Consider the following 13365-nt stretch of genomic DNA (forward strand, 5'->3'; position numbering starts at 1 on the left):
CAAATAGTTTGGCTTTGTCTGATGCTGACGAGATAACCTCAGGTCTATTGATGATGGTTGGGATAGAACGCACACTTCTGTTCAGGATCCTGTCTGTTATTTGCCAAAACTGGTGGGAACCAAGCTGCTGCTCAGCTACTTTGGATTTAACGGACTGATAATATAGCTATCTTGCATTTTTTATTACTCTTTTACAGTGGTTGTATAACGTGATCAACCTGAGGGAGCGATTTGCTCCTCATTTGGGAGCTGGGTGACTATTCTAAAATAGCTTTAATATATCCGGGCAACGGCGGATATCCCAAATACTTAAAGTGGAAGATATAGATATATATTTTATTTCATTTTCAAAATAGATATATTTGCTTTATTGTTTGAAAATCAGAGATATATTTGTATTCAAAAAATGGATGGCAGGAAATATTAGAACAATGGCGTTGACATTGTCTGGCCCGACGAACTCAGTACCAGGGGTTCTGAATAACAGGGTGTGACCCTTGGGGTCATGGGAATAGATATCATATTTTGGTCTCAGATTGCAAAGCTAGTGATATGGCTGAATTGCACACCTGCAAATTTGGGTTCCCCAGATGCGTGGCATGATTCGATTGGCTTAGGAGATTGTCTCCTCTACGCCTGACCTTACTATATAGTGCTAATGTCGCTTGAAATTAACCAGTTGGTGCGCACCGCTCCCTGAAGATGTGACGGACACATCCCTCCTCCAACCTGAGTGCCGTCTCCGAAGAGAAGAGAGACTTGAGACTTTTAAAACTTACTAAGAACTGAACACTATTTTGTAAAAAGTCTGTAATATATTTTGTGAAATTAGAATAGAATTCAAGTGTCTGTTGTCTTTCTTGCCTGCGTGAGTTTTGTTATTCGTTTTCAGCATACCAGGATTCAATGTGACGGCCTTTCGAAGAACCAGACAACACGAGCCAAAGTTTTCAAGACGATCAAGGGTCTTTATGTAACTTCACCAGAGAGAGTGTTACAGTTGTTGGCAGTCCTGAAAGTAGCTTCAGTCTCAGTACATCTATTGCGTTGGTAGCTATGGAAAAAGTGATTTCTATGCGCGATGGCAGCAGCACATTCTGGGGAGAATCATGGCTGGCTGTTAGGTTTTTGTTGGAATTTTTTAGATGGTGTGAATTGGTCTATATCTACAATTAACCATTTGGTCAAGTCTGATACTATAGAGGACACATTCTTTTTAAACATGGAATGGAGAGTTAGATCAGATATAAATGTACGGAAGCTATCCCAGTCAGCCATAAAGTATTGATATACTGTACGGTGGAGAGGTATGTCTGAAGACTTATTATATTTCATTTTTATCTTAAGTGATACAACCGAGTGGTCAGAAGATCCCAGAGGAGATAGAATGGAACATGAACATAGCTCAGGGGAAGTTGTGAGAAAAAGGTCTAGAAGGCTTGCATACTGACTGATCGGGCACACGGATGGATTCGTGAACAATCTGAGTGAGGTCATTAGCAATGGAGAAATCATGACAGAACCTCCCCTCATCATCTGTCTTGTTTGAGTGGTTCAGCCATTCCACATTGTGGACATTGAAGTCACCACAGATGTGAATGTTAGCCGAAGGATGAGCAGACAGCATGTGGTCAATTTTCTCAGATATACTCTTAAAGATAGTAACTCCACTGTTGTGGGGGTGATAGAGGACAAATATAAATGCAGTGGTATAAGCAAGTAAGTCTTTGGAGAAGGGACTCAGTTGGCTTACATAATTTGATAAATTTTGTTTTGCTTCCTTAATTATTTTTTTAGTGTTTCTACTTATATTATTTGAAGGATATTAAATTTATATGCATTCAATTTCATCTGAAAAAAAAAAAAAAAAAAAAAAAAAAAAAATTGCTACAATTTTTTAAATAACTTAAATTTATGAGAAACAGGTATGCCCTAAAAATGAAATTACAAAAACAAACAAACAGCAAAAAACAAAAAAACAAAAAACAAAACATACTTACTTCTTGCAGCTTTTTCCAAATATGATAGATCATCCTTAAAGTTTAACAATTGAGGATAATTTTCCTGGATGATTTTTACGACAAAATGTAATAACGTTAAAGTACCATCTTGCGTTTTTGTATCTTTCAACTAAAAAATAAAAATAAAACGCTAATAAATATCCATACCTTTTATTATGTACATATATATACAAAGATTCAATATATAATAATTATTATTATACTCTAGCTGAATTACGAATGTTTGTTTCCCTGTATATTTTAATCACACAAAATATTTGCTAAAATATTCCTCAGTTTTGGGATTGAATAATGCTTGAAAAATCTATTTTACTTATTCTAATTAATCACAATTTGCAATTAACTCATCAAGTAACTCATCTCGTATAAAGTCTCAATTTCTTACACTTACTTACTGAAAAGGACAGGAGGGATTTGTGCAGCCCCTGATATCCAAGATGGTTTGATTCAAAGGAATCCATTAACTGTGTTATCTTATAAGACATAATGGGCATTGCAAAGGACGTAAATAAAAATTTAAAAAAAAAATATTTTAAATAAAGAAAAATAAGAAAATTAACTCTCCTGCAAAAAAATTCCACATACACCTTTTCTCCATGACAACATGATCCTGGAGGACTTTTATGACAAAATGTAAAATAAAAAAAAAAAAAAAAGGAACGAGGCAGAAAAAAAAAAGCATGGCTGCTTTTATCACGTACACATAAAAAAAACCCTTCTCATCATTTGTCTTTTGTGTTTACTTTCGTCTTTCAGAAAAATTTTCATAAACCCTCTAAATATATATAAAAAATTTGATATATTGATGCGAATGTTTTGGTTCCTTTTTATCTATACCAAAAAGTTTATATTTTCAGTAGAGTTATTTTTGTCTATGGCCCAGCATATACATTGTTTGACAAATCGTCACTAAACTTGTTCAAAATATCAATCATACTATGACTTAAAATTGATTTCATTTTAAAAAGTCAAGGTCAATAACTTTGATTCTGTTCAGTATAAAAACTTATATTGGCCCATATTGTAGTCAATGAAGTCTTACATCTTAGATAAAATTCACATTTAAGGTTGTAAAGTTTGATCATCACAAGTCAAAATTTCAGTCTGTTCAGGTAAATAGTTTTTAAGTTATCAACATTTTCAGAGAAGAACTTCAGTAATACTTCATGCAATATGGAGAAGTAAAGCCCAAATAAGTCTATTTTATTTATTTTTATTTTTACAGAATTTATATCTCTATTTAAATGTATTAATTTTAGTTTGTCATCAAATTATTATTTTGTCTTTTTTAGTGAAATTTGCTTTTACCAAATGATGCTTTTGTTCCCTAACAGTAATCACCATGGAAAATTTCACCCTTATGAAATAAATAGGTTTTGTGTTATTAATGTTTCCATGGCATAACTGCACGAATACTTCATATAATATGGAGAAGTAAAGCCCAGATAATATTTTGGGTCATCCTTACGTTTTATGGTAGAGGTATGCAGTCTCATGTCTAACTTATGTTTGTGGTATTATTATAGAATAATAACACGGGTATGTATTATTATAGAACTAGCTGTACCCGGCCACGCGTTGCTGTGGCTCAGTTTGTTAAAATGGAACACATGTGAAAGTAGAGAAAAGTTTGATTCTTTTTTTTCAAGAGAATGTACAAATTATTTATTTTTTTTTAACAGATGTTAAGAAAATAAACAGAAAAATACTTCCATCATTAATTATGCAAAAAAATAAATAAAATGTTGATTTAGTGTTTCAATATGCTTATAAATTACGGTAAAACTTGCAGAGTATGCACTGTTTTACGGTTGTTGTAAAAATGGAACGGAAACTTAAATTTCGCTTCATTTTAATCTTTCTTAATTTTTTTAATCGCTAGATTTTTAAGTAATCGTCTGAAAGTTTCCAAAATCGCTAATTCTCCCCCCAAAAAAACTCCATAATGTTCTGTGTTTTCTCACTATGGGTTTGTATTACTGTACACATAGATTCGCAAAAGTTGTCAAACAAATATATAACAAATTAATGTTATCAAAGGCAAGATAAGTTACTCTTCTACCTAACTTGATATATTTTTGCGTGTTTTTATTCAATGTAACATGTTTATTCAGCTCGAAAACTGATTCTCTCTTTAACACGGTAAGTTTGGGAAAAGATGTTATAAATAAAAAACCTAATAAAAAATACTGTTAAAAACTCGCTCAATACATGTTAATGTGACATAGGTTGACATATATTCGGCATGTTTTTAATAGTATTTTGTATAGTTTTGTATTTATAACACCTTTTTCTATACTTACGGTGTTAAAGAGGGTGTGAGACGGCATCGGTTTTCGAGCTGATTAAATATGTTACATTGAATAAAAACACGAAAAATATATCCAGTTTGGCAGAAAAGTAACTTATCTTGGCTTTGATAACATTTATTTGTTATATATATGTACTGGGAAAAATCGATTTTATAGTGAGATTTAAGAATGGTTAGTCGAAAAGAAGTTGAAAAACAAAACAAATAAGCAATTAATAATTATTACCAAAGGCAATAAATGCTACTTTTTTTTACTTACATGAATCAGTTTTTTTATGTTTGAAAGTATTTTCAATCTTTTTTTTTTTATTTGTTAATAAAAGTAAAAAAAAAAAAAAAAAAAAGAAGTATTATCGTGACGTCTGACAGCGATCGTCCGATCCATGGCTAACGTGTAGTAACGTAAACCGGCCGCCAAGAAAAAGAACAAAAAGGGAAGTCCATGTACGTGAATATCGCCGCATATAAATTTACCTGAATGTCGTCTGGTAAGTGGTACGGTGAAAAAGTAAAGGAACGTGGCACAAATAGAGAGTGATACACAAGGTAGAGTGATAGAGTGTAAGTAAAACCTGGAATATCAGGTTGTTTCGTTTCGTTTTAACAATGGAAAGAGCAGAAAATGGAGAGAAAAGAAAGAAGGAAAGACCGAAAGGAAAGATTATGAATGTGACGATCTTAAACATGCCGTAGCGTAAATCGCAGTATAGCGATTAGTTTGTGTTTATGTTTATGGAAAGAAAGAGAAACATAGGGAAGTACCCCCACCACCATCACCCATAAAGCAAAAAGACAACGAAAGGTAAGAAAGAAAGAAAGAAAGAAAAAAAGCACGTAAGGAAAGAGCAAAACGGAAGTTGTGTTTGTGTAAGTAAGTTTGGTGCGTTTCACGTAAATGGCAATTCAGGTTTTCATTAAACTCTATCCACGCGGGTTATAACGAAATCGAAGTAATGTAATTGTGAATTCAATTCCAGGTAACGGATTGTGTTCTGTTTGAATCTAATTTTATTATAATAAATGCTTTATAAATTGTGTTTATGTTTTATCCTAACCAATGGCAAAGTAAGCGTGGTTTGTTTCAACGTAAGTCCAGTCCAGTTTTTAGATAAATTCTAACCGGTGGTCGGTTTTAAATGTCTCCTGAATTCAATTTCAGGTAACGGATTGTGTTCTGTTTGAATCTAATTTTATTATAATAAATGCTTTATAAATTGTGTTTATGTTTTATGCTAACCAATGGCAAAGTAAGCGTGGTTCGTTTCAGCGTAAGTCCAGTCCAGTCTTTAGATAAATTCTAACCGGTGGTCGGTTTTAAATGTCTGCTGTGAACGGTCTGGAACGGCGTGAGTGGCGGTGGTAGGATGAATTTGTTAGAGAGAGTTTACTTTACTACTTCCATTAAATGTAACCGATTTTTACAGTGGACTCTCACCAGACAGAATATAGGAAACTCTGATCAGCGAGATACTGGATATGTATTAACCCTATAACATACGGCAGATGTCGTGATTCAGTTTGTGAATGATACGGCTGCACCAAATGTATACAGGTGCATTCCTATAAAGGTCAAAGTCGGAGGGGAAAAAATGAGTTCATTTTATTTATATAGAGATAATAACACGGGTATTTATTATTATTATAGAATAATAACACGGGTATGTATTATTATTATAGAATAATAACACGGGTATTTATTATTATTATAGAATAATAACACGGGTATTTATTATTATTATTATAGAATAATAACACGAGTATGTATTATTATTATAGAATAATAACACGGGTATGTATTATTATTATAGAATAATAACACGAGTATGTATTATTATTATAGAATAATAACACGAGTATGTATTATTATTATAGAATAATAACACGAGTATGTATTATTATTATAGAATAATAACATGGGTATATAAAGGAGAAAAGGAGAAAAAAAAGAAGAAATGTTTAATTATGAAAATAAATTTGTTTTCTCAATTTCCTAAGCAGTTTTTTTAAATACACAGGATTGTTTGTATGTGTACTTAAAGATAACCAGTAATTTCAACTTGTGATTTTTTCAAATTTGATCTGATGTTCTTGGATAACAATAACTACTATACATTTCACTCAGTTTTTGAGCGATCAACGTTTCTGTGGCATAACTTTAGGAATACTTCATACAATATGAAAGTTTAGACTTTGATCCATCATAACGTCGTCAAGTGGATGTATACGATCTTAGGACGCACTTATGTTCTTGTTCTTCCCATGTAAATAAAGTGTTAATTCATGTCTGAATCACCATAAGTATTTCTTATCTGTGTTTGTATCTTGGAATTATGTCTGAGATTGGAAAAGAAACTGACTTTTTTGCCTTTGGTTTTTATTTAAGTTGCGCTTATACAGCTGTCATTATTTACCTAAAAAAAATCTAGGCTTCACAACGTATACAAACACATAAAATAATCACACAGAGATAAATGCTTACCTTATTAAGATAATTGATTTCGAAGCCGATTGATTCTGCATTGCGTGACCCAGAGTTCATGTAATTACCAATACTGAGTATAAGAGTCATCACCTTGGAGAAGCTAGAGCTGTTGCGGATTTGGTCGAACGCCTCTGTTACTGCCACAATGTTCTGCAAACGAGACAAAACAACACAAATCTATATGCAGAATTTGTACAATATTTGAGGAAAAATGAACACAGTATTTGTTGCAATATTTCTGCTATAATTTACAAGGTATGGTTCCCAAGAATTGGAAGGTTCTATTTATAGGCAGGGGTGATTAAAACTGACCAATCTAAAGGAGCAGTGCTCTACTAGCAACCAATCAGAAATCAAAATAACTCCATAAAATATACTGGATTTTTAAAAATTCCCCACACATAATTTTTCGTGTCTATATGAGAAGAAATTTTCGTCTTCATCTGCAAACTTTTACAATTCAAAACTTGTATGGATTGACAGCTGCCATTTTATTCAGAACAAGATTTCTTTTCTTCTGAAACTAAAATGGCTTACAACTCCAAAATAATTTTATTTTTTAGTTTTATAATAAAAATGAACTAATAAGGAGATCATTGCATACAGTGGCAAGTGCGCATGCACCAAAACTCATCAAACATGCATGGGCAAGTGCGCATGTGTATGGGAAGGATCAGGTGTAATTTATATAGAAAATAAAAATATTTTGATGATTTTGATTTTCTCGTTCACAATCCCCATTTTGAATTTGTGGTCGTGAACCACCATCAACAGACTACCTCTCCTCGTCCAAACGATCATAATTAAAAAAATAAGTCATATAAAATCATTTTCAAGGAAAGTATTATAAGATTTATTAAAAACTTGATAGAATAATTTTTAAAATGAAACAAGTTTATATTTTTCCGAAACATGGAAATGTTGTATAAATATCTATACAATATTCTGCTTTTTCCTTCACTTAATTAGTCCATACGTTACACTTTCATAAAAGCCAAATATACTTTTTGAAAGCCAAACTGCTTCAAATAAGGTGAAATTTGCAAAATTTGGCTTTTAAAAGGGTCGATCTGGCAAGGCAACCCTGGACAAGAATATGAGTGAATATTTGATGTAGCCTCACTTTCCAATTCTCATTATAATAATACATGATCAGTGTTGTAATGATGTGAGAAAGGGGCTTGTAGTAATTTTGATGTACAGTGGTTCTTCATCGAAGAAAAAGGTCAACAAAAAAACATGTAAAAAAAAAAAAAAAAAAAGGCAAAAACAAACAAAAAAACAAAAGAAAATTAAATTATAGATTGCCTCTTAATATGTCATTTTTTATTCTTTGTATTCAACCATGTAGCACAATATTATTTGCTGAGTATATATTAATATTTATTAATTTATTTCATTTCGGTCCGTTTTATATTTAAAATACAATGGACACTATTTTCATAGAAATGTTAGATTGCATATTTGCTGCATGTTATTGATTTTTTTGTCTAAGAAACTAATTTTTTGCGCTATCCAGAAAAATATCAGCTTTATCAAAGCATATTTGTTGATTAAATAGATTTCTCATTCTGTGCGATTTCCATGGGTCCTGCTAGTCTATATATTAATAGGATAGCGTGTGTGTGTTATTTATTTTGTGTGTCACGCTTACATCTGAGTGACTGTCGTTTAATTGTTATGGACTTACATTTTTTTTAATAAATAATTTTACCAAGAATTCATCAGAAGTTTTGATTTTGGTTATAGCTGATGGCACTCAAGTCATTTATTTTTTTAGAAATAATTTTACCAAGAATTCTTCATAAGTTTTGGTTTCGATTGTAGCTGAAGGAACTCAAGTTATATATACATATTTTTTTTTTTTTTTTTTCATAAGTTTTGGTTTTGGTATCAATTCAAACTGATGCACCCAAGTCATATGGATATTTGTTTATTTTTGAAATCGCAACTTTATAATATATAAAAAAAAACCGATCAAACCATTAATAATATATATGAAATCTGCAAAAATTCAAATATATTTAAGCGTACTTTATGACTGGACTACGCTGGGTGTCACTGCTAGCTTAGATAAATACTTTTGCAGTTTTAACAAAAGAGCTACAATAATATCAGAGCATCTCGACTTATGCTAAATATCCATAGAATGCCAACATCAATAAATTACATATGAGTCCTCTGCAGAATTTCCACAGGTCCTGCTAGTATTTATGAATATAATAAGTTTTGATATTTAAATTAAGCATTCACAAAATACATCTGATTTTTTTTTCAGTTATTTTTCTTATGCAGACTCGAGCTATGTGCATGTGCGTCCAAAGAGAGAAATGGGCTGTATGGCAAGAAAGAGTGGATGGAGGGGGAGAGGGAAAGAAGTTAGATTACACTTTGCCCTCAGGTATCCTGCTAGTTTAAATATATATAATTTTTTTTTTCATATAAAAACGTTTATCTTTCCTATATATGGAAATTTATCTAAATATGATTATAACAAATATTAAACATTCCTGAAGATATGATACTCACTGGTTTAATATCGTTGACAATTTCATCATATTTCACACGGAATAACAAGGAAGAGACTCGTTGATTTACACACTTAATGTCAGAGATCTGAAAAAAAATAAAATAACATAAAATACTTTAAACATAGTGTAATACTACATATACTTATGTAATGGTCAATATATGGAACAAGTGGATAAGCATAAGAACAAACTAGTTAACATAATAACACAGACACATTTAGCGAACCAAGCTTTTTTTTTTTTTTTTTTTTTTTTTTCTCAAGTCAAACTAGGTTTATGGTAGAAAGAGCTTTATTGAAAAAGAAATTCTGATTTATACAAAAGATTCTGAAGAAGATCCGGTAAAGAAGTGGTAGGTGTAGTGATAAGTTCAAAGAAAGTAAAGAGATTTGGTCAGATATCAAATGGGGGGAAGGGCATGTGGAGAGAGAAAGAGGGGTGGTTAGGTATGTGATATTAAATATAAAAATGTAAATTTTTTTCATAAACAAACCAGGTATGTTAATATAGCTGTTTTAGAAGCCTGTAACAATATGTATGTAGACACAGCAGCCTAGAAAGAAAATGGCTGCCAAGTTCTTTGAACGTGTCTGACAAGTTTTGCAAACATAAAGTTCACAATGGAAAAAGAACATAAATTATAGCTAAGCGAAGATTATATTTGAATTTATCTCCTTGTTATTCTCAATTATTTTCTTATTTTGTTAACACTTTTAACAACATAACATAAGCCTAGCATGTAAGGAGGTATGGTGAAGTGTGAGTATGTGTTTTATATAAAGAGTGAAAAGCTGACTTGTCTATAAGAGACTCACCACAACTGTAAACTGCTCCGGCTCGGCAAGATTATCGTACTGGTCCTTCATGTTGGCAAGCTGTGAGATCGCATCCTGTGGTGGCAAATAGTTCAACAACTGCTCGAGCACATGTTGTGAGAGATTCTCGAGATCTACTTCAAGAATACGACGCCGTATTTCCTTATAAGGAAGCTTGACAGATCCAAGAAGAATAGCTGCAAAGCAAAAATGAAAAGAGAAATGGAAGGAAGCAGAAAAAAAAACATTCCTGAGTGGTGTTAATGAATATAATAAAGTAAATTCAGTCTCGTCACTTAATCGTTGTGATTAATAACTATGGCTAGGACAACAGCATATTCTTTTCATTGTTTTGACTCTAGAGTGTGTATGTGTTGATATCTTATATGCTTTTATATAGAGTGATGTGGTTCTCAGTTGATTAATTGTCAGATATATACTTTAGAGTAAAAACAATGAAAATAATATTCTGTTGTCATAGCCCTATTAATAACATTCTTTCTATAAAAACGATGTGTGATTCTGGTTTATCAGTTGGTTCGTATTTTTAACAAAAAAATATTTTGATTCAATTTCTTTTCAAAAGTAATTAATCTACCTTAGAAAATATTTATAATGGAGACATTTTTCAATAATTAAATATCAACAACAAGTACAAATTAAGCTGTTTAGAATTATAAAATATATTGCGAATGTAAATAGAGTGGTCTGAAGAGTGACCTAAAGGTTTTGTTTTTTATTATGGATCTCAGCATACGATTTTGGTTTTTCTATTGTTGGAAATTTTTTATTTAGTACTAGCCGGGGTGTTTGGAGGCGTGTGTTGAGAAAAAAAAGTTTTATTAAGTAGGCAGGCTCGAACCTGTACTGCTCAAGAGGAAAAGAAGGTGAAAAAAAAAATGTGACGTGTTTGCCGTTACATCCATCGCCAAACTGGAAGTGGCGAAAGTTTAAATTAAGGCTAGTCAATCGAAAAGAGGAGATGACTTTCAAAAATACCGGTGAAAAAAGCGACCTCCTTGTAGCAAAGTGCTCAGTTGAGGGTGAGAGAATTAATGTTTTTTAGCCAATTTTTCGATATTTGTCGTCCGAAGCTTCAAAACAATATCGATTTCATGAAAATCCGTCGCCTCTGTTGAAAGTTTTAGGCAGACATACAAACATACATACATTTAAACAGACAGGTGAGATTTATATTATAGATTAATGCATTCTGTATTTAAATAAAAAATGTAACTGCATAAAACAATGAATTTCCATTTCCAGTTATTTTGATATTCTATTAGTTGAAAACAAACAAAAAAAACTTAATTACAATTTATTTATTAAATTCAAAGAAATTTAAATTTCATATTTATAGCAAAACTTGCAATAACTTAATGTTTTTTAAAAACATTTTTTTATTAATCATTCTTTATTTTATTCTTACAGAAGAAGCTTATATAAAAATAATTTTTTTGATATTAATACTGATACCTTTTCATCTCTAAATAATTTAGATGATTGCAATAGAAATTTTTTTAAAAAGCAACTGAACTAAGATGAGGAAGGGTTTTTTTTTAATGTAAATATTAGAATTGCAAATTGTTGTTTTACTTGTATTTTTTTCTGTAATCTACATAATTTATGGAAATTAGGAGCACAGATGAAATAAGCATTGATGTAAGAAAATATGAATCATTATTATATGTTTGAACATCCATAGATTTAACAAGTAGTTAGGTGCAAATTATTTATCTTATGAGGTATTTGAATTCAATAATTCAAGCAACAGTAACAATTGTGACTGACAGATGGGTATCTCCTCCATTTTAATGACATTACTAATCAAAATGGAAAAGGTTGTTAGGATTCAATATAATAAGAAAAAATATCAATTGGAAATTAAAGTATTTTTGTTTTAGAACACAAACAATATTCGCATTATCTTTTTAATTGTAAAGCTATACCGGCAAAGTGAATAGGGGGAAAATCTATACATAAGATATAATATAATCTCTCTTTTATATATAAGGGGTTGGACAAAATAACAGAAATAAAAAACTTAAAAAAAAAATGTATCAAAATGTAGGTTTGATTCTTTTTTTATGGTTATTATTATCCTGGATTAATTGGTTAAATTTATTTATTTATTTTACATTGTGCATAGTAATAAGAAAAATTAAACTGACAGATCTATCATATTTTCAAAGACGGCAGATTGTTGGTCTCTATACTCATATAGCAGGTACTACTATAGCAGAGGTGGCTAAGATGGTGGCCATATTGAGAGACACTGCCTTGAAGGTGATAACAACCTATGAAAAATAGGGAAAAATACCTTCCTCTAAACAAAATTCTAGAAGAAAGCCAAAACTGTCTAGATTGTGAAGAAAGAGCACAAAATGACATCTAAAATTACAGCAGAGCTTAATCATCTGAATAATCATGTTTCAACAAAAACTATTTGTCAAGATCTTCCTAAGGTTGGACTTCATGAGACAGCTGTCATCAGAAAACCACTGCATTCATTCACAACTATTAAAAAATATTTAGAGTGGTGTAGAAACATCAAAAATGTAAAGATATCAGTTTCTCTGATAAATCATCCTTTACTATTTTTGCAACCTCTGGCCATGTGTATGTTTGGAGACAGTCGACAGAAGCCTTCAATCAAGACTGCCTTCTTCCAACTTTTAAACATGGAGTTGGATCAGTAATGACTTGAGGTGAAAATTTTGGATGGCCAAGTTCATCATATGGTCAGTGAACTGTTTCTACACAGAAATGCCATCTTTCAAGATGATAATGGTTCTATTCACACAGCAAAAATCGCAACTGAATGGCAAAAAGGACATCTAATCTGGTCAACACAATTTAAACATTAATCATTTGTGGTGTATTTTAGAAAGTGGGAAGCTAAGATTCCCCTCTCTTGTCATTGAAAAAATTAAAAATGTTTTTAGTTGGAGAATGGCACAAAATTCCTGAAGAAATCATTCAAGTGTTATATGAATAGATTTCATGTCGCGTTAAGTTATTTAAAATTTCAAGGTATTTCCATTATATTGTCCATTGTCCAACCACTGTATGAGTTGAGTAAAAGATACGTACACAAATTTTGTGCTCCTTTCGAATCAAGGACTTTTAATTCCTTTGTTTTCTTCCGTGGTTTTTCTTTGACTGTTTTTTCTGAAAGGACAAAAAACAAATAATATAAACTGTA

General features: G+C 31.3%; 1 protein-coding gene across 3 annotated transcripts in view; it reads right to left on the minus strand.

Moving 5' to 3' along the window:
* LOC145283583 (protein diaphanous homolog 2-like) overlaps positions 1 to 13365 on the minus strand; it is a 182230-nt gene that overhangs the window by 35241 nt on the left and 133624 nt on the right. For all 3 annotated transcript variants that reach the window (XM_080132506.1, XM_080132505.1, XM_080132504.1), the window contains exons 16-20: positions 13254 to 13331; positions 10161 to 10357; positions 9344 to 9430; positions 6812 to 6964; positions 2001 to 2130 (exon numbers count right to left, since the gene is read on the minus strand). In XM_080132506.1, coding sequence (XP_079988632.1) covers positions 2001 to 2130; positions 6812 to 6964; positions 9344 to 9430; positions 10161 to 10357; positions 13254 to 13331 — 645 coding nt within the window. The remainder of the gene's footprint in view (positions 1 to 2000; positions 2131 to 6811; positions 6965 to 9343; positions 9431 to 10160; positions 10358 to 13253; positions 13332 to 13365) is intronic.

Source organism: Euprymna scolopes, chromosome 8 (assembly GCF_053919585.1).
Source record: "Euprymna scolopes isolate OS-2025 chromosome 8, ASM5391958v1, whole genome shotgun sequence".
In the NCBI taxonomy this organism is placed as follows: Eukaryota; Metazoa; Mollusca; class Cephalopoda; order Sepiida; family Sepiolidae; genus Euprymna; species Euprymna scolopes.